This window comes from Chaetodon trifascialis, chromosome 2 (assembly GCF_039877785.1).
Source record: "Chaetodon trifascialis isolate fChaTrf1 chromosome 2, fChaTrf1.hap1, whole genome shotgun sequence".
Lineage (NCBI taxonomy): Eukaryota > Metazoa > Chordata > Actinopteri > Chaetodontiformes > Chaetodontidae > Chaetodon > Chaetodon trifascialis.
The window spans coordinates 4,318,680-4,339,238 of record NC_092057.1 but is presented as its reverse complement, the minus strand read 5'-3'; the positions used below and the strand labels follow the sequence as shown (position 1 = coordinate 4,339,238).

Below are 20,559 nucleotides of genomic sequence, written 5' to 3'. Positions count from 1 at the left end.
CACTGTTGTGAGAGAAAAACCCAGAGTTTCCAAATTAAACTCAGTGTTTTTACATTAAAATCACGTCTGAGACTCCAGATTGAAAAGTTCATCCTCGACTTTCCTGTGAAACTGAAGTTGACAACTGGGCCGACTCCACCTGCCGAGGAAGACCATGTGACGTGACTGAAAGCTCCCGAGCAGCTCAACTGCTTTTTCCAAGGCCAATAATGCATTTTCAAACTTTTAAATGAACATGGACAAGTAAAGAGCTTAAACCGCTCAGAAAATTGGACATTTGCACATCCTGAACTCCCTGACGAACTCCTCCAGATGAAGCTCATGTGATACGACTGAAAGCTCCGGACGGGACTCTAAACGAGCCTCGTGTCGAGCTCGAGTTGACCTGAACACGTGAGGGGTGAGGTGCAGCTCATTTCGTCCAAAACGACGTTTTTGGTCACATAGCATCTTTAATACCACCATTATAATAATTAGGATATCAAAAGTATCGAGTATACATACATCATTTGCATTGCGGTACACAAATCTGAGCTGATTTATGTTTTAATATCTTTCATTCGTTGTTCTCATGATCGACTTTTATTGTCTCGACATTGTGCTGATACAGTGAATCGTCCTGAAGAACTTGACGCTATTTCAGGAAGGAGAACATTTAATTGGACATGTATTGTTAAGTAATATAAAAAGTTTTCGATATTTCCAAATGTAACTTGAATCCTATAGTCTACTACTTTCCAATACCAATAGTCAAGAATCTTGATATAAGCCAAACTAGAGTCCATGTCACCAAAGTACTTCAGGTAGGGTTCTTCACCTACAGCGGTCTTGATATTCTGTAGTTTTCTTCTCTTTTTTGCAGTAAAGTTCTTGAAGCTGTGGGAACAGTCTCTTGAAGCCATGCCTGTTTTTGTAACAGTCCCAGTAAATGGATTCTCAGGAGTCTGAAGATGTGTGTGTGTGTAGGTGTGAGTGTGTGTGTGTGTGTTGAGGACAGCGAGGGCGGAAACGGTGAAAGCGCCTCGCGTCCTCTCTCCTCCACCACCGTCACGGTCTCAGTCTGTGCCGCCCGTCAGACGCTGGTGATGGAGGCCAGGCAGTTCGATGACTTCTGGAGTTTCTCAGGCTGCGTGGTGGGGGGCTCCGGGATGGCGCGAAAGCTGAATGGCAGTCCGATACTACTGGTGCCAATGTGGCCGGGGCTCAGCGCGGGATTCTGCCGTCTATTGCTTTCCACTATGCTGGATGTGTTGGATGCAAGGCTTTCGCGCGTCCTGCACGAGAGACAACAGAAAGTCAAAAACACACTGAATTAAAACACCAGGCGAACGATTTCACTTCGTGCTCGTCTGCAACGCTGCTTCCAAAAAAGTGAGGACGCTTAATAGAAACAATGTGACGATTTGCCCACATTTAACTGAAAATAACGCAAAGGCAACATCTCATGTTGAAACTGAGAAATGTCATTGCTTCTGAAAAGGATATCCTCATTTAGAATTTCATTTGGCAGCAACACATGTCAAGAAAGTTGAGCCAGAGGCAACAAAAGACTGGAAAAGTTGTGAAATGCTTAAAGAAAACAGCTGGTGGGACATCTCATGGTTAATGAAGCTAACGGGCAACAGGTGAGTAACATGACCAGGTATAAAAGGAGCTTCAGAGAGGCCGAGGCTGTCTTAGGTGACGATGGGGAGGGCTTCAACACTCTGTGACAGACCGTGCTGGAAACTAGTGCAACAATTTAAGAATAATGTTTCTCAATGTAAAAGTACAAAGAAATCGAGGGTTTCATTGCCTACAATCCCACGGCGGGGAAATTAAATTACTGTTACAAACAGCAAAGAATAAAAGAGGCACAGAAAGATCAAAAAGACAATAAAAAAGGATACTGAATAGATAATAAAAATCAACTATATAAACACAAAAAAGGCCCATTAACACACTGAAAGAAAAATGGTCAGAGCTGCTGTAGCTAGCTGCCACTCTCGCGGCGCCATCTTGACACATGATGTCATTATTCAGAGAATCTGAGTAATGCGAGGGACGAAGGCCAAAACCAGAACTGGCTGGCCGTGATCTTCAGGCCTCAGACGGTCTGCACTGAAAACAGACGCGATGTCGCTCCATGGGCTCAGAAACACGTCCAAACGCCACCGTCAGTGAACACGGTTCATCGCCGCAGCCGCAAATGAAGCTGAAACTCTGCCGCGCAAACAGGAAACTGTATATAAACCAGATCCAGAGACGCCGCCGCCACTTTCAGAGTGACATCAGCTGGTCTCTTCATTTCGTGCTAAACACGAATCTGTCCAAACTTTTCTGAAACGTGATGCTGCCATCGAATTCTAAATGAGGATTTAATTCAAACTCTTAAATTTGTCAGCTTTGTGCTATTTTCAGTGAAAAATTATGTTTCAATGTTTTACAAATCATCACGTTGTTTAACATTTTACAGTGTTCAAAGCCTTTTGGACATGAGGTTGTAGACGGAGGGCAAAAGCTGATAAATTGTGCTTAATATTATTACTAATTATTACTAATTAATATTAATTACTTAATATTGTAGTTAATGAGAATAATAAAAAGAGAAAATAACCTCCAGGACAGAGAAAAGTTTCCTTCATTTAAAAAAGTTTTTTGGAGGTCATCAAAAAGTATAGACACACAGAAAAGAAAAAAAAAAAAGATTTAAACAGCTTTATGAGTGTAAGTAGAAGCCATAACATTTTAAAAGCTGACAGTTAATGACATCATATTAATATAATACATCATAACTATGTATGTCTATAGTATGTTATGCACATGTCAATGCTAAAGCTACATTATTTTTTCCTCATATATTTAATCCCAGTATTTCTGTCTAAATAGAGTTTGCATTAAAGGGTCATTCCGTGAAGTGAAGATCAGAGCAGAGTTAGAAACCGGCAGAGGGTCGAATGTCGGGTTGAGTTGCATCATGGGAAGCGTTTTTGGAGCTTAACCCCTTACTGGACAATAAAAGTCAGGATATCTCGTCCTCTGCTGCTTTGATCTTTATTTTTTTAGAAGCTGTCTCTCACCAGTACAACAGCTTTATGGAGGTGCAATATTAAACTGGTGGAATGGTCCTTCTGGTAACTGTCGGCTAAATTGCGTTCAGATGGTTCACAAGTGATTCATTGATATTAAAGTGCTGCGCAGTTCACGTTCGGCTCGGAGAGGAGGATTAGCCCGCTGCCTGCTGCACTTGTTTGTCTGATGAAGAGATGTTTACAGCTGTTTAGATGAAGCTTAAATCATTCATCTCACGTTAACACTTTTTATCCTTTTTGCATATATAAAATGTATTGGTTAATGAGGTGCTCGTTACAACCTTTACGCCCTGTTTCATCTGACGTTGAAACAAAGAAACATTTATTTTTATATATAATCTGTTTCTATTACAGTCACTTTCAAAGGTTCGTTTGCCTTTTGTTGCCATCAAGATGAAGGAAATACAGCAGTGACACACTGCAGTGTCACTGCTGTGTGATCCACGCCTGTGAATCTCCAAGCTGCTTAAAATACCACTCCGGTTATTCACGCACAAACCGACAGAATATGATCAATACGTTGTTGGATGGAGTTGTCTGTTTAGCATGAAACTGGTGGTAGTGCTTTATATTTTGCAGACTTTCATGTTTGTAATGAAAGAAGTCAAAATCTGTGCATCATATTCATTCAAATGAAGTGTGTGTGAGCTAACCCTGAAGTCCAGGCTTGGAGCGCGAGCGTCGATGGTTATCATCCAACATTCAGTAAAAAATGCTTTATAGTCGCCGATTGTGGGGGGAGGGATCTCAGCTACTCATAGATCAGTGACTACTCAGCTTTCCCATGTGTTATAAGTTTCTAGGTACTCCATAAGTACTCTATTTTGCTTAAACCTCACTTCAACTGAACTCCATCTCCTGCAGAGGAGGAATTGTGTATTTCAGTTGTCACAGACTTACTGAAGGCTACTTGTTCGTTGCTCCTTGTGAGTTCTTTCACTGCTCTGCCGATTGAACAGACCCACTACAAGCTTGTTTTTGACAGAATAAAAACCCAACAAGATTGACTTTTTGTGGTTCTTCATGCTGTAGCATTTATAGCCAAGGTTATGCCGCCACCTGGTGGAGATCCCGATACGCTACAAAGCCGTCAAACTGACCGAACTGTTACACCAGCAGCTATAACAAAACGAAACAAATCTCGGAAATAGGCGATATGGCCAAAGGTTGATCAACAACTGGTACCCACTGCAGAAAACATGATCGTAGCATCCCTACATGTGAAACCTCTTACAGAAACCAACATTTGACTAGTTATGAGAGGAGTCCTCTCAGAAATGTCACTAGACTGTTCTTAAAGCAGGAACCTGGTCCTTCTCACAGTTTAACCAACATTTTATCTGGTTAAATAGCACCACTGAAACACTATTTCACTAAGTGCTGCCCCCCAAAACAGTACAAAAAAACGATTCTCAATATAAATATGTACTCAGTTTCCACTTTATTAGGTACACCTGTGCAGTCTAATGTAATCCAACCTTAATAAAGTTATAATTCAATTTAACGTTTCTGAGAATGTCACCCAAAACTTTATGAGCTTCACAGAAACAGAGGTTATGACAGGGCGGTGTTGAATTGCACTGTACCTAATAAAGTGGCCACTGAAAGGAAGATACAAAGTCAACACCTGAATTTGACTGAATGCATGAACCTGGGCGCCTTTCTATCATCTATCAACCTGCTACAGTTTGCATTCATGAGAGTGAGCAATAAACATAAATGATAATATTAACAGGTGATCACATGACCACAGCTGCACACTGAGGTTATGTGATGACACCTGAGCACAGTCCATCCACTGAGGAAAACTGAGATGCAAACAAAGACTCCAAAAAAAGCTCGTAAACTGACCTTGAGTTAAGGTTTTTATTCTAATTATGAAGGACTTTCGGTTATATTTCGTGAATACTACATATGTGGTTGTCTGGTTTGACAGCAATGCAGCCGTTTGGAGATATTTTACATCCCACTGCGTTGTGCTTGAGTTTGCCTCCCACACTTCACCGCTAACGCTGATTTAAGACCATTTGAGTGTTGTTCGATGATAATGCTCATGCACAGTTCATTTAAGCACATACCTGGGGGAGTTGAATCCACTGTCCACCGTGACGCTGCTGCTGTCCATGCTGTCCAAACGGGCAGAGTGGGCCGACTTCTGGCTGCTGCTGTTCTCCGTCTCCTTGGGGCTGAGTAAGGTCAGATTGGTCTCCAGTTTCCGCTGCAGATCATGGTCCTTCTCCCGCTCCAGTAGCCACTGCATGGTTCCCTCCCCGCCACCGCCGCCACCTCCACCGTTACCACCCCCTTCCCCGTGGTCTTTGTTGTCCTCTGCCTTCGCCAACTCTTTGTGCGAGTCCTCCTCTGCCTCTTCCTCTTCCTCATCGTCTGATACATTATAATAGTCAAAGGAGGCGGAGGGGACTGTTGGCTCTAAGCAGCCCTGTAAAACTGCAGGTGACGCTGAGGAAGTGGCTGAATTGGAAGGCTGCTGGGGCTCAGGATTGTCTAGGGCCTCTGTTGATTTGGCATGTGAGGCTTTCCGCAATGTGCCGGACTTGGTGTAGCTGCTGTCCACGTAGCCTGTGGACAAGGCATTGTGTGGAGGTTTGAACAAAGTGTCCTTGCTGAAGATCTCTTTCCTCTTGATCACCATACTGCCTCCTCCCCCACCGGGATCTACATTGTGTTGGTGCGGCGTCAAACGGGCATTTTGCACCGGCTCCGGCGTCTGGCTTGGCGTCAGTCGCACTGAGCCGTTCTGTCCCTTTGCTGCCGACAAATCCTCTTTGTACTCCATCGTGTGAGGAGAGGTGAGGTGAGGCGTTTGGCGGTCAGCCGGAGAGCCCTTTCGGAGTCCCCCTGATGAGGTTAATGTGTCATATTCTGATTTTGCCTGAGGCGAAGGGGCAGTTAGGATTGTTTCATTTGACGTATTGCACTGGAAGTACTCATCTGTTGAGGGCTTAGGAGAAAGTCCCATTAGCTCATTGTACGTTGGCAAGCTGTCTCTGCTTTTGTTCCTCTCCATCGTACTCCGGATCCTTGACTCGTCCAAACTCCCTTTCCCCAAATCAGGCACATTAAAGTCAGAGTGGAACTTAGCAGCAGAGAACATGATCCTTGAGTAGTGGGAGGACTTCTGCGTGGCGCGCAGGGTGCCGTCATCAGTGTAGTAATGACTGCGCTCCTCCAGACTGGGTTCAAAGTCTTCTGGCGCTCCCAGCGACGGGCCCTTGAGGGAGTTGTCCATGGACCGAGAGCGTTCCTTAGCTTGATCTGACCTCTCGTGACGCGACTTCCTGTCCTGATTGTGACTGTGACTTCTTTGCACTCTGGACTGGCAGGTCCCGCGCGATGGCTCTGGGAAGGGCATCTCGGTCCGTCTCTTGGCGAGCTCCCCGGACACGTCCCACTCAGGGGTAACCGGGCAGTACGATTCAGTAATGTTGGGGTTGCTATGGACCAGGTATGTCGCGCCTCCACTTCGCCTGCGTTCCAAGGTGTACATGGCCTCCCGAGGCGAGCGAACTAACGAGTGGCTGAAGAAGCGGTAATCCCTTTCCATGAACAAAAGGTCCCAGTTCGAACCCTCAGACGGGTCTCCCCTGGAGGTTCGGGGCTTGCTGTGTGAGCGGGACTTGCCATGTGGGGCCCTCCTGTGTCCCCTCCCCCTCCTGCTGCGTGCACTGTGCTGGGCCGAAGACCCCGCCTTGTTCTTCTGCGTACGCTCTTCCTCCAGCCTCTTCATCACAGCCGTGTGCCTGGCCACGTTCTCCACTGTTAGGTCAGGGTTGATTCGGCGGATTATCTCCATCTCCACCTCTCGGGGAATGGGCGTGGTTGGCACGTCCTCGTCACGAAGAGGCCACTCCTCTGGGGGGAACTGGGCTGAGAAGGTGGCCAGCTGCCTCATTTTGTCCTTCTTGAAACTCAGCCTGAAGAGCCTGAGACCGAACCTTTTGGATTGCTTCTCGCCGCTTCCGCTGCCACCACTTCCTTCTTTCTTTTTGGTCAGAGTGTCAGTTTTATAAGGGAAAGAAGTGATGCTTTTACTCTTATCAGCGGGATCTTGAGGCGGCGGCTGCTGGGCAGGAGGGGAAGTGGGAAGAGGGGGATAAGGGTATGACGGCGGTTCTCCTCGGTGCTCCTTGGCTGACGTGCTTGGCGGAGGTTCCCCGCTGCTGTGTTCCTTGGGTGGCTTATTTTGATAAGAATCTCCCCTGTGCTCCTTTGGAGACTTAGTTTGGAGCGCGGAGGTGTGAAGCCTGGACGTGTCTTCGCGATAGGAGTTGTATGAGTCACTGTGATTCTTGCGAGGAGGCCTCTCTCTCAGGCAGCCAGGTGTGGATGGTGTGACGTTGCCAGACTGAGGCGAAGTGCATTGCTGAGGTTGCTGCTGCTGCTGCTGCTGCTGCTGTGACTGCTGTGGTTGGCGCTCCTGCAGCCGATCATCCAGGTGATACCACTTGTTGTTGGTTCTGATGAGGGAGGGAGTGATAAAGTAGGTCTGGGGGGTGACAATGAAGTAGCCCTCTGGAGTTGGGTAGATCTTCCTCTCTCGCACCAGCATGTTCAGGGTATGTCGCAGAACCTCGGAGCTGGGTGTAGGCACGCCTGCAGAAAGCAAAGTTGAAGCACAGTTGTATAAATTTCAGCTAAAGACAGAAAAATAATCGAAATAAACACGTTAAAGGTCAAGAAGGAACCCCTGAGATTTCTTGTTTGTCACAATGTGAGAACTGCTATTAAGACATGATGGTGAGATCTAACAGAGGGGACGAAGATTTGTGAGGGCAAACAAAACAACCTCAGCTTGTCAAGGAGGTAAAAAAATAGCTTGAGGCCAATTTTAATATGAATAAAATGTGTTATTTGCATGAAGCTTCAGTCACTCAGTTTACATATAACTTAAATTGTATAAAGTCATATTCAAGAGGGGTAACATGAGTGAAAGATGTGAAAGATGGTAAAAATACAAACTAATAACTAATTCTTACGACATTTTTTTGAATATTCTGGGGACCGACTAAATTGAAGTGCTGTTTAAACCTTTTTATCTTTCAAATTAAAACAAAGACGAACAGTCAACAGTTTCACATCCTGCATTTATTCTTCATCTTCTCATTCCAGCGTCTCCCTCGAGCTCTGTGAAGCTCACGTACTCTGGAACGACTTACCTGCCGTCATCAGGCTCGCTAAATCTATCCCTGCTTTTAAATCTCCTCTTTCATTCTTTTTTCTTTCATTTATTGTATTTATTGATCATTTATTACAGTTTTTTTGTGAAGCATTCTTGTCACAAGAAAATTGCTGCATAAATAAAGTTTTTCACTATTACAACAGAGGTATTGTGTAATATTTCAAGTATCTTTGGGAACATTATGATCTTACTAGAATTTATTTTCATTATTAAACCCTCGAGAAAACAACGGAAATGGCCGCATGTCTAGGTGAGCTTTACATGACATAAAATGGGCTTTTTTTTTTCATTTTTTGTTGACTATCCTAACATTTCCTCAATCAGCCCGTACGTCACCTCACACAAACCCACATGCATGTACGTCCTTGTTTGACTCGTATATCTACCTTCATACGATTGGACAATCTGAGATTTAATCTCTATGTTCAGACAAATGATAGTTAACAAGCTAAAGATGACTCCTGATGACATTCAATCAGGATCCAAAGCACCCAAAGAGCTCACCTTTACATAAATGACCTCATCAACATTAAAAGAAGTCCATTTCAAACACCATTCATAACCTTTGTCTGACGAGGCCTCGTGTTGCCTGACGTTACATCACCCCTTTGTTAGTCTCTTACACAGAAATGATGCAACATATAAGTTCAGCTAGATTCCACCCCGGCATTGTATAGAAGCAGGGATGAATTTGAAAGACGTGCTAACAATTAATTTTGACTGACAACATGACAACACAGTCAAACCTCGTGTTTTCATACATTTCCAGGCTTGTTTCACCTGCTTAAAGATCCTGGATTTAACTGCTTCATACATTTTGGTTAAGAAGCTATGCTGTTAAAATATTACGTACATTCAAACCAGTGAACACTGTGAACATTTTGCTGGAGTGCAGCAACAATTTAGAGACAGTAACAAATAAATAATATGTCTGTCCAAAAACAATGATGTTCCCTGTGTTTTAGCCAGTTTTACGCCTTATTTAAGGAGTAATTGAGGACTTAATATTCAAGTTTGTCAGAAAATACTGAAAAAGGTCCACTGTAGGTTCACAGAGCTCGATGTGACGTCTTCAAATGTCTTATTTTGTCCCGTTTACTGTCACATATGATGACAAAATCCTCACGTGAGCAGCTGGCACCTTTCAACTGACTATTACACCGATTATTAAAACAGTTGCTGATTATTTTTCTGTTGTTTGATTCATTTCTTTAATAACTAATATTTTCAGATCTATTCCTGTTGAAACATTGTGATGTTTTTTTGAAGATTTTATGGGATAAAATATCTGAATTAATCAATGAAATGTGTCCTGAGGTGAGATCAATAGATGTTTAAAGCCTACACAGATCATTACTTCGCTCTTTGAGCCTAGCTTTTATGTTCGGTGTGAGTAGAAAATGAAAGCGTGTCAGTCCTTCATTTACTGAGAGGATATTAATAAGCAACAAATCAGAAGATAATTAACCAAATTTTGACATGCACAGACGTATAAATCAACATTTCGACCTCAGTATTAAGAGTAACTGCAAATTTTCCATCACGATATGCCACAATAATGTGTTCAAAACTCAGTTTGGGCACGCTTTAGTGCAGCCCCATCTTAAGAAGGAGGTCAGAGGAGCGTACCTGGGAAGCTGGCAGTGAGGTGCTCCACCAGAGCCTCCTGGTTGACAGGCTTGTGGGCAGAGTTCATAGCAGAGATGGCCAGGCACAAAATCTCCCCCAGCGGGATGAACTGTGACTGGCTGATAGGCGACATACTGATCGGAGACACGTCACCTGCAGGAGGAGGAGGAGGAGGAGGAGGAGGAGGCACAAGCACAACTGTGAGATCATGAATGAACAGCAGGCGCAGCGTGTGAAGCTATGATGTAATGGTCAAACAGCAGCAGTTTGCATGCTGGCTGGAACAGCTCCACCCCTCCTCCCTGTGCTTCCTCTCGCTCCTCCTGTTTCTTGTAGGTTAGCAAAGCGAAGCAGCTGCTGCAGCAGCCCGAACCGTAGTGTGAGATCACCTGAGTCTTTGCAGCCCCGCTATTCATACATCCAGCAAAAAAATGGAGCTCATGGAGTGTCAGAGCCAGCGTATTCGATTTTTTTACATGACTTTTTGTGGAGTTTTCTTTTAAAGACTGGAAAAATAATACAATTGTGTCACCTGGACACAGAATATACCCCAAAAACAACAATAGCCAGACTACCGATATATACATATACATACTAAAGCATACACTCATGCATATATCCACATGCACACATATACATAGATGTGCATGCTCACCAACACAAACCTCCACCTGCATACACAACAAATATTCACATTCAGAGCTCAAACACACAAACTCTCTGCTGCCTTTGTTGAATTAATCTGGCTTTGCTGTCAGCAGGAGCGAGTAGTGAGATCATCCTCCCACCAGACGGCCCGGCTTCCAGCCCCTCCGAGAGCAAACATCTGCCCTGCTGGAAGGTCGTAAAGCGTCACGCTGAATCCGCCGCTGCAGCATCTGTGCTGTAGCTGACCCCGTCCCCTGCCCTAAATCTGCCGATCGATAGAGAGTCGCACGGTACGGTGGAGAAAACGCACCCGCAAGGCCTCCGTGGTTCATTTCGAACCTCACGGGAAGCCTCAGCAGATAACCAGCAGAATTAATGGTGCCTTATTGAGCGCTGTCTTAAAGTTCTGCTACCATCTGCTGTCCACACTTCTTTTGGCTGAGCTGAGATCAGTGCAGGGCCCTGCCTCCTCGCCACACTCAGCTGAATGGTCAGTTAAGCAACACGATGACGTTATCTCTGCTTAGTATCACAGCCCCTTAAGCTTTATGTGGCTTTACGAGGCTTTACGCATTTTTTATATTTTTTTTTTTAGTGAACACGAGAAAAGCTGGATCTGCCAGTGAACAACAAACAAACACAAACCACTCTCACCCTGCCCTGAGCTTTTGTAGTATTTCACTATTTATTTATTTTTTTTGGAAAGGTATAAACAGAGCACATCTCTGAGGGGTGAGGGAATGAGGTTGTAGTATTTAGGATGCACATCTGACAATGAAAAAAACATTTAATGAGAGGCTGAAAGATGTGATTTTCATTAGGTTGTGATGTGAGATGTCCCACAAGCACAAATACCAATCTGTCACTGAATTTGACGCAAAGGTGATGCAACTCATGCATCCTTCCACGACTGCTCAGGAGAACGTGATGGAAAAACGGAATCGATGGACGTACATTTTTCATAGCATTTCACCATTGGTTCCTTTTTTGTTTAAATATGGGTCAGTGGATACGAAGGATGTGTGAAAATATGTTCGGAAGTAAGAAAGTTAGAGAGATTTGGACCCTCTGAGAGACGGTTTAATGAATTTTAAAACAAGGCGAGAGGCGAGAGAAAGCTTTGGATTAAATAATTCAAAATATTTCTTCTTCTCTGATTCTGCTTGACCTCCTTTGATACATTAGAGAAGGAACCAAAGGGGACGTCACCAGCATTTCCTACACGAAAATATCGCCAACTTTGGCCTCTTTGCTAACTCCGAGCAGCTCTGCGTAGAGAGAGGGTGGAGCTTCTGTTGGTGGGAGTGTCAGACTCACCTGGCGCACGGTAACTTGGCGGGGACGGAGAGAAATGAGGAGGAGGAGGGGGAGGAAGATGCTGCTTCTGCACACGGATGTCTTTCTCACTACGGGAGAGATTGTGCTCCAGCGGGCGCTCGGCGAGCTCCAAGCTGGGCCAGGCCCGCCGCAGATTGCCGCTGCGGTTCTTCTTCATCGCGACCCCTTTACCAGGTGGCCTTCACCCCCGGGGGCTTCTGGGATAAGGTGAAGGAGGGCAAAGGGGGGGTCGGGTGGTGGAATGGGGAGGAAGGGGAAGGAAGGAGGGAGGTGGGGAAGGGGGTGTGCAGGGGGAGGTCGACCAACCTCAGGCTCAGTGCCTCCCCCGCATCAGTAAGAACGTCCCGCTAGAGCGATCACACACCAGACATGGCAGGAACCAGTGTGCACCTTCACACACATACACACGTCTCATTTACATCCACGAGCAAGCTAGAAACGACTGTGTTCGCACTGTGGGTGGTTGTCATCGGCTGCTGGGCTCTCCCAGGCTGATCTGGAGCGACGGCAGCGGCGGAGGTGCAGGTGATTGCGCGAGGCATCACCCTTTCATCGGCATCAGTCCCAGCCACCATTTGTAGCATCCCCATTTGCATGCGTAGGGAGGCACATTACGTAGCCGCTCTGATGTGGGAGGAGGGAGCAGGAGAGAGGTGGGGGGGCAGGGGTAGAGATGAGGGAAATGGGGCATTGGAAGCAAGGAGGACGGCGAGGAGAGATTTCAGTGGAGGTTTTGGGATCCGCTTGTTCCTTTTGAGCAGAAGGTAAAGGGGGAAGGAAGGGAGGGGATGGATGGATAGTCAAAGATTCAAAGCTTGAGAGGCCCAGTCCTCGACAATAGCTCAATTCACCACAGGAGTGCTCGGCCGATCCCCGGAAAACAAAAGAGCCCACTTAAAAAAAAAACTGAAATAAAAGCTCCATTCACCCCAATGGGCAGTGAAACCTCAACAGTATGCCAAGCACCGGAGACGCCGCGTTCACCTCCATCTTTATCCGATCAAGCACAAGACCCCATCGTCCTTTCGACAACAGCACACCAGGAGAGGGTGGGGAGAAAAAAATGGAGAGCATAGAAATAAATAAATAAATTCAAGAATAGATATCCAGCGTTTCCCGCAATCCAACGGAAGAAGCTCCCGAGCCTATCGCCGTAGCATCCATTCATTAACGGGGGGGGGATGCAAACTCCAGTCAACGGCAAATCTCTTTCAACGCTAATGCTGCAGCTGCTCCCAGCACCTCCAGGAAGGGTGTGTGAGTATGTGTGTGTGTGTGTGAGTGTGTGTGTGTGTGAGAGAGAGAGAGAGAGAGAGAGAGAGAAAGTGTGTATGCGCGCATCCGCCTGCTGCGCGCGATCCTGCGTGACCATGCATGCGTCTGTGTCTGGGTGATTGAGGCTGAGGGGAGGGGAGGAGAGGATGCAAGAGAGGGAGAGAGAGAGGGAGGGAGAGAGAGACTGAGGACATACATGAGGCAGAGAGGAGAGCAGATATCAACAGCTCCACACACACACACACACACACACACACACACACACACACACACACAGAGGAAAAAAATAAAAATATTCAGCCTCAGATGATGTCCAGGGAATAGCTCTGAATCTTTGGCTGGATCTCCATCCTCACCCTGCACTTCCTCTCCCGCTCCCTCACCCTCTCTGTCTTCCTAGCTCTGTCTTATCTTGCAGGATGAGGGGCCCCTTAAGCCCCCAGCCTCCCTCTTTTTGTGTCTCACCTGACCGTGAGACCAAAGCTACAGACTTGACGGGGGCCACGGCCGGAGGGGCTCGTTTTAAAGGGCTGCTGATTTATTTTTTTTGTCTTCCTCATCAGAGCTTTTCCACCGGTTGCTTCAGTCAGTGAAGAAGAAAAAGCCGAAGCATCACCTTCATCATGTCCGGAGTGGCAGCTCCTGCCGGCTGCAGACTCCTGCTGACTCACATGTGTGGAGTGTGAATGGACGGTCGGAGGGACAGAATAAGGAGCAAAGCGAGAGGGCAGGACGGGGCACGGGTGGAGGGGGAGGTGGGACGGTGTCACAACCAATCTGCTCCAGTTCACTGATACCGAAGAGAAAGAAGAGAGGGAGGGAAGGAGGGGTGAGGAGGAGGAGGAGGAGGAGGAGGAGGAGAGGGAGAGCGACACCACGCCGGCCATTTTATTTCTCAGTAGTGCTGCAACAGCCTTTGTTGCCATGACGACGCAAGCCGATGATCTCATAGCTGTTACCTTTGAGCGCTGCTCCCTTAAAGGGCCAGTCACCCAAGACAGAGGCAGACAGACGCCACGCAGACGAGGACCGAGCGTCTGTTTCACGGACGGAAAACGCTCCCGCGTCGCCGCCGAGGTCCATCAACGCTTCGCGCGCCGTAACGCACAATCACATCATCTGAAAATCCCAAAAAATCGGACAGGAACTTTCTGCTCGTGTGTCCAAATTCAGCTACGATGATTTTAATATCAACTGGAAAATCCTGCTGACTCCAAATGTGAGGCCATGGGAGTTGGGACGATTAGTCGATTAACTGATTAGTCTGATATTTGTCAGCTTTGATTATTGATTAATTGTGTCATTTTTCAAGCAAAAGCGCTCAACCCTCATATGTTTTTGGGGACATACATGACAGTAAACTGAATCTCTCCGGGCTGATGCATTACTGCATTTTCACTCTTTATTTTTCTTACATCTTGTGGACAAAAAGATGAATTTTGAAAATAATCTGAAAATAAACAAATGAAAATAATAATAATAAAGCCTGCATGGGTACGACTATGCTGTTGTTATTGAAGGAGGCCTTCGCATATTGACCAAAGCCAAAACTAAGGAAGATGAAATAGCTTAAATCAAGGCAATGTGTGCTTTATAATGTGTGTATTTACCTTGTTTCATGCTTTTTTGTCGTTCTTTGTCTTGATAAGACAACAACGTCAAATGTTTTGCTCTTAGTCTAGACTATTTTTTAAGATAACTGTGGCCTCTTTGACACCCAATATTTTTACTTGCTTTTTGTTTTACTTGGCTGAGTGAAATTTCCCTGTTCTGTTTGCAGATTATTTTGCTTATTTTAAGCAAAAATCCCCCCATTTTACATCTTTTTTTCTTGCTTTTGAGGGCAGATTTTTTGCAGTGTGGTCTTAGAGCCCCTGAAAATGAGTGAAAATGAATAACAACCTTTTGAAAATACAACAAAAATCTGTCTTTCTACAGTCAACGGCCGCGCTCGCAGCAGCAAGATGGAACTTTGAGCTAAATGCTAATGCCAGGATGCTAACATGCCCACAATGATGATGCTAGCACGTTGATGTCTGGCAGGTGTAACGTTTACCATGTTCACCATTGTTGTGCTAGCATATTAACATAAGATGTGTAGTGCAGCGGAGTTAGATGGTTTTGCAGAAGTCAGCTGATAATCAGTTGGAGGGGAGATGAATGTCTGTATCAAACTTTATAACAATCGAACAGTTTACAAGACTTTTCCCTCTGAGCGTCTGACGTTGTGTCCTGAGCTGTGAAGCATGTGTGACCTGTTAAACTTCCTCTCAAACAGGCCGTTCATGCCAGTGCTCTGCCCTCCAGTGGAACATTTCTGACAACACACGTCTTTTCTCAGCAGGCTCTCGAAACCTGGCGCTGAATAGAGAGACAAAAGAAACACATCCTGATCTGACATGAAGATACGCCGCAACAAATCTGTCTGCCGCGTCAAACATTTCCCCCGATTCTCTGCCGAGACCCTCCCTTTCCTTCCAGCGCAGACCCGGGCTGCAGCAGGGAATGCAGTGCAACATGTTTTCCTGAACAAACGCTCCACTTTTCCTTCCTTAAGAGCACACACTCCTCCCAGCCCATTGTTCAGGGCCTGCTAACGGATACAAAGTCCCTGAGTTAATCAGATTGAATTGTCAGTTTTAAAAAACACTGTTTCCACACAGCTGAAAATCCACAACTTTTGTCTGAACGTATTAATCCAGCTACTTCTTGGCCCTCATCAAACATTCTCAGGCAGTTCGGGGGATAATCTGCATTACATAAACTTGTAGCACTCGTGTGAGTAAAGGCACTATATGTTTAAAAATCAGATCTCAAAATGCCTTTTTAAGTGCTGTCTGTCAATTATCTTTAACATGCAGATTTTCACATTCCTGCTTTCCTGCAGCTTTAATGTCTGAGCAAACCGCAGAGAGTGTCTGAGAATTACATTACTGCCGTCTTTTGTTCAACTCATGTCCGTTAAAGCGTCTTTTCCTGTGCGTGTACTTGTCTCAAAGCAGTTTGCATGTAAAGCGTGTTGTACGCACAGTCGACGAACAGCCTGTCTTGTCCGAACTTTGTTTGAACTTGTCTCCCAAACTGAAGTTTTGACACTTCAGCTGAGACAACGAGCTCACGCCAGACAATCAATACTGCAGTGGTTTTCCTCTGTTTACTGTTATCGCTGCTCCAGGACATTCTCCACAAGAATTAACAGCAACAACGCTGCAATTAAAGATTCTGGGTACTTAAAAGGTGGAAAAATCCATCCATCAGCTGTTTCAGGTGATCAAAGAGGGAAAAAGTGTTAAAATTTAACTCCGGGTTGAAATCACATAGGTTTACCATTAAACTAAAGATTGCTTATGCCGCCCAATAATGTGGAGGCCACACAGGCGAGTACTGAAACCTGCACTGTGTAACTTTCCACCAAGTTCACACAGTATGCATCTTAGATTACGGGTTTGGTAGTGGAAAATCTATATTGCACGAACAACATATCAGGATCTAATCTGCATCTGAACCAACAGCATATAAACTCTGTTGGTTTTGGCATTATGGAGCCTGGTGAGTTATTAGCTATAAGACAAACATTCCACAGCTTATCGGTGTTTGCTTCAGCAGTGAGAGAGCAGCTACGTCACCTCGTCTGAGAGACGGACCCAAAAATCACAATCTATCCTAAGATTTACCTTCGGGCTATGACAGACCCGAACCTAGAGAGGCTTTTCAGTTCAACACAATCACTGTCTGTGAGCTCAGTGCACAAGTCTGACAGCATGACAGGAGCTGTGGAGGTGTCTGAACACTCAGGGAGCAGCAGGCTGCTCAGCGCTGCTCAGCAGCAGGTGCCACAGGTGGAGTTGTTTCGCTGAGCTGTTTGCTTTAAGTTAAAAGTTTATGTGTGAAACTTGCAGATGCTGTAACACCAGAGACCGATGAGAGCGATGTGTGTGAATGAAATCGATAAAGCTGAACCAAAACTAAGTTACTTTAAAGTACTTGCAGGCAGGTACTGTCACACCTATATGAAGTACACACTACAGGGTTTCCCCCAGGACGCTGTTCAGCAGGGGCGGTAAGACCCCGACACTTGCCGCCTTGCAATCGTTGCACTCATCAAAGGTGATATTGTTATTGATATTAGCTGAATTTGAAATCTGGTGAAGGGACTCACATTGTGAAGAAGGAGCGATGCGATACTGATGCTCCTTTTTGCCCTCCGCCAACACCTGAGGTAAAATCTGCCACTTCAGCTGCTAAACTCTTCACTTCGTTCACCTGCTAGTCGCTAAATTGTAGGTGGAGTGTGAACAAAAATCTGAAAATTGTGAGCTGGAAAAACCAAAACAGTAAACTGCGGTACCTGTCTGTCATTACCTGTAACACCTTTGGCGTTACACAACTCATTGTTTATATAAAAACCCTGATGAGTGCAGGTTTAAATACACTAAACCTGAACGATAATACACCGCTGCAAATGCTAATAATCGTACTTTCACCCCTTCAAACTGCAGAACAAATGCAGCGGTGGGACTGATGCTCTAAACTGAGGCTCTATTGTGAAACAGACATAAATAAGGTGATCTCTGACATGCTGCACGCCTCTCATTCACACACACACACACACGCACACACACACACACACACACACACACAGGCTCAGGTAAGGGAAGGCTGTGAGGGCAGCGTGACGAGTGCAGCGGTTAGACTTGCTGACAATGCCTGCAGTCGTACAAACCTGTCCCAGCACATACGTGAGTTACAGCCCTGTCAGGAGAAGATGAGTATGAGTGTGGGAATGTTCAGCTGGAGTCAAACTGGGCCGAGGTCCTTCTGTCTCGATGAGTAAGCCTGCGTGATATGAAGCGGCTGAGGTGAGGAGGTGACACGCCGCCTGAACGCCTCGCATCAGGCGAGCTGCGATTGGTTTCGTGCTACCTGCTGCCTCGACTCACAGAGGGAGCGCACATCGCATAAAAACCTCGGGGAAAACTATTTTAACTCAATTAAAAAAAAGAGGAGGGCCGCATTAGGTTGAGTGTCAATCAGCAGCACTTTCCAGCTATTAAAGAGGTGTGGAAATGTGGATGTGTGGAAACAGCCAGCAGAGCTCTGAGGAGCCACAGACTGCAGGTAAATCTGCCAGACAGATGATCAAAGGTAACAGCCTGACAACAACTCAGCCGGCGGCAAACGCTGAGAAGCTGCACGGACGAAGAGAAACGGCTGAGACTGACCGGCGTGACGTGACGCACAAAATGCTTTCAGGTTTCACGTCCAGCGAGTCGATCGAGTCTCTGGAGGGAAAGTCTCGAGTCAAACCAAATCTCTGACAGATGCAGGTTTCTTGTTGAGCACCCACAGGCCGTGTTTTTACACGTCCTGGAAATCACCCCGATGAAGACCCTGCCGCCGAAGGCACAGGCGGCATGAAGAGGAATCTTCCACTTAAAACTCAAGTCTCAAGTCCTTGAGGACACGTCCGAGTTAAGTCGGTCAATAAGGTCTCTGCACTGCGAAAAGCCAAATCCAAGTCAGATGAAATATCTGAAATAAGCTGACAGGATCTTCTTACTGGGTGCTTTTAATGTTAGAGTTCACATGTTTCAAGCTTTTTAATAAGATACCTCAACTTCTTACTCAGGTTTTATTACTGGTTCTGAGTAACTTAACGCTTGAAAGTAGAATTTCCTTAATTATAAAGCTGTTTGATCGACAGTGACAAGTACAAACGTGCTGTGTTGAAGTCTGAATTTCTTTGAATCCAGATAAATATAGTTCTTTTCTGTCTTGCTGCACTTCTTTTAAGACAGACTAGATCTTTCTAAAGTAAAATCTCCCTGTTCTGTTGAAGGATCATTTCGGTTCTTTTGAGTGAATGTTTCGCCCATTTTATTCATTTTTTCCCTTGTTTTTGAGAGCTGAGTTTTAGCAGCTTGAGCGTTAAAACATTTCCTTCAAATGCTTCAGAAGTTCATTAAGCTTTTTTGTTTAGGTCTCATTCAGATAACGATCGTCACAATAAGCAACAAGTCAGTCATCACAGAGTACTTCATCAAAACATTCACGAGTCTTAGTAAAACATCAGTGAGCTGAAGTTAGTTTGTTCCCTTCAGTCTGATGTGCAGCTATGCAGGGCCTCCCTGATGCGGCTGCATTTGTTTTTCTTATTGTTTTATTGCAATGCTGCATAAAAACCTGCCAAGTGGATGTTTTTGCACTCAAGTCTCAAGTCAGCTCAAGTCTTTTGGGAGTCAAGTCTCAAGTCTAAAGCTCTGGACGGACAAACGCACTATTAGAACAAACGCAGGGGAGTAAACATGGCCCACAGGAGTTCAAAGTTTCAGTGACTTCATTGATGCCATCGCGTCCAGTCACTCTGACAGACTGGTTGGAGGCCGAGATTTGCCAGATTTCACTGCCTGCACGTTAAAGCTGCTGTCCTTCTTTCTCTGAGCATCTCTCCTTTATAACTGCGGGATGAGTCTGCTTTCACGAGCCTGACTTTGCGCCACGCAAAGATTCTGCGCCACCTCACATTTTTAGTGCAACAGCACGGCTGCACGCACGCACGCACGCACGCACGCAGGCATCCTGACTGCTCCTGCACAGCAAACCCACCTATGCACTTGATGTCAAAGCCCTGCGGTGGCTTCAGGGTCCGCCTGGTCCATCCGTTCCTGAGGACTTGAAGGTGAACTTCTTTGCCCTGGATCAGCAGCACGCGCTCATCGATCCAGCCCAGGAAGAAGATCTCGGACAGGGCCTGAGTCAGCGCCTTGTTCCAGAAGTGCTGCATGTTCACGGATTTGAAATTGGCGAACACCTCGTAGCCGGTGTGATGCTGTACCTTCAGCGGGAGCGCGTCCGGTGATGGAGGGGGACCCTCGTTATCTTCTGCGCAAAGCTGCGACAGCACCAGAGCCAGAGAGTGCGGAGCCACCTGGAGGAACTTCTCCATTCCCGCTTCTGCCGCAGGAAACTTCACTCCACATGAAAATCAAAGAAAACTATTGTTTGATTAGCTGCGCGACATAGTTGAGACCTCATTTCTATCCCCAAAAGTTCCTGATAATCTGAACTGGCCCAGGCATGTTGGACAAATGAGGCGCAGGCTGGAAGAAAACAGCGCGGATCCAGAATCTGCTGCTCGACGTTAGAAATAAAGGCGCTCCATGTAAAATCAGGGAAATCAACAACCTGACACGACGCACTCTGCGGCCAACTAAGCCAACTGTCAGAGAGTATTAGGGCCTATTTTCAGCGACGAAAGAGGCGAGGGCTTGTGCTGCGTTCAGGCGCTTCTCGTAAACTTCTGCTTTGCCCTCGGTGGACCACCGAAGGCAGCTTTTTCTTTGTTAGAGACTGGCTCAACAGCACACCGAGATGACGAGGAAAAGCGGCCAGAAAAAC

The 20,559-nt window shown here is 45.9% G+C and overlaps 1 protein-coding gene across 2 annotated transcripts; it reads right to left on the bottom strand.

The window, feature by feature from the left end:
- Positions 1–432: 432 nt before the first annotated feature.
- stox2a (storkhead box 2a) lies at positions 433–20,372 on the bottom strand. Of its 2 annotated transcripts, none has more exons than XM_070979048.1 (4): positions 19,768–20,372; positions 9,901–10,053; positions 5,150–7,685; positions 433–1,274 (listed from the first exon to the last, which is right to left on the bottom strand). In XM_070979048.1, the coding sequence occupies exons 1-4, from the start codon at positions 20,105–20,107 to the stop codon at positions 1,073–1,075; spliced, it is 3,231 nt and encodes a 1,076-aa protein (XP_070835149.1). In that variant the 5' UTR covers positions 20,108–20,372; the 3' UTR covers positions 433–1,072. The 2 variants fall into 2 exon arrangements, with proteins under 2 accessions (XP_070835149.1, XP_070835156.1); XM_070979055.1 differs by lacking the exon at positions 19,768–20,372 and adding an exon at positions 11,866–13,282.
- Positions 20,373–20,559: the final 187 nt, after the last annotated feature.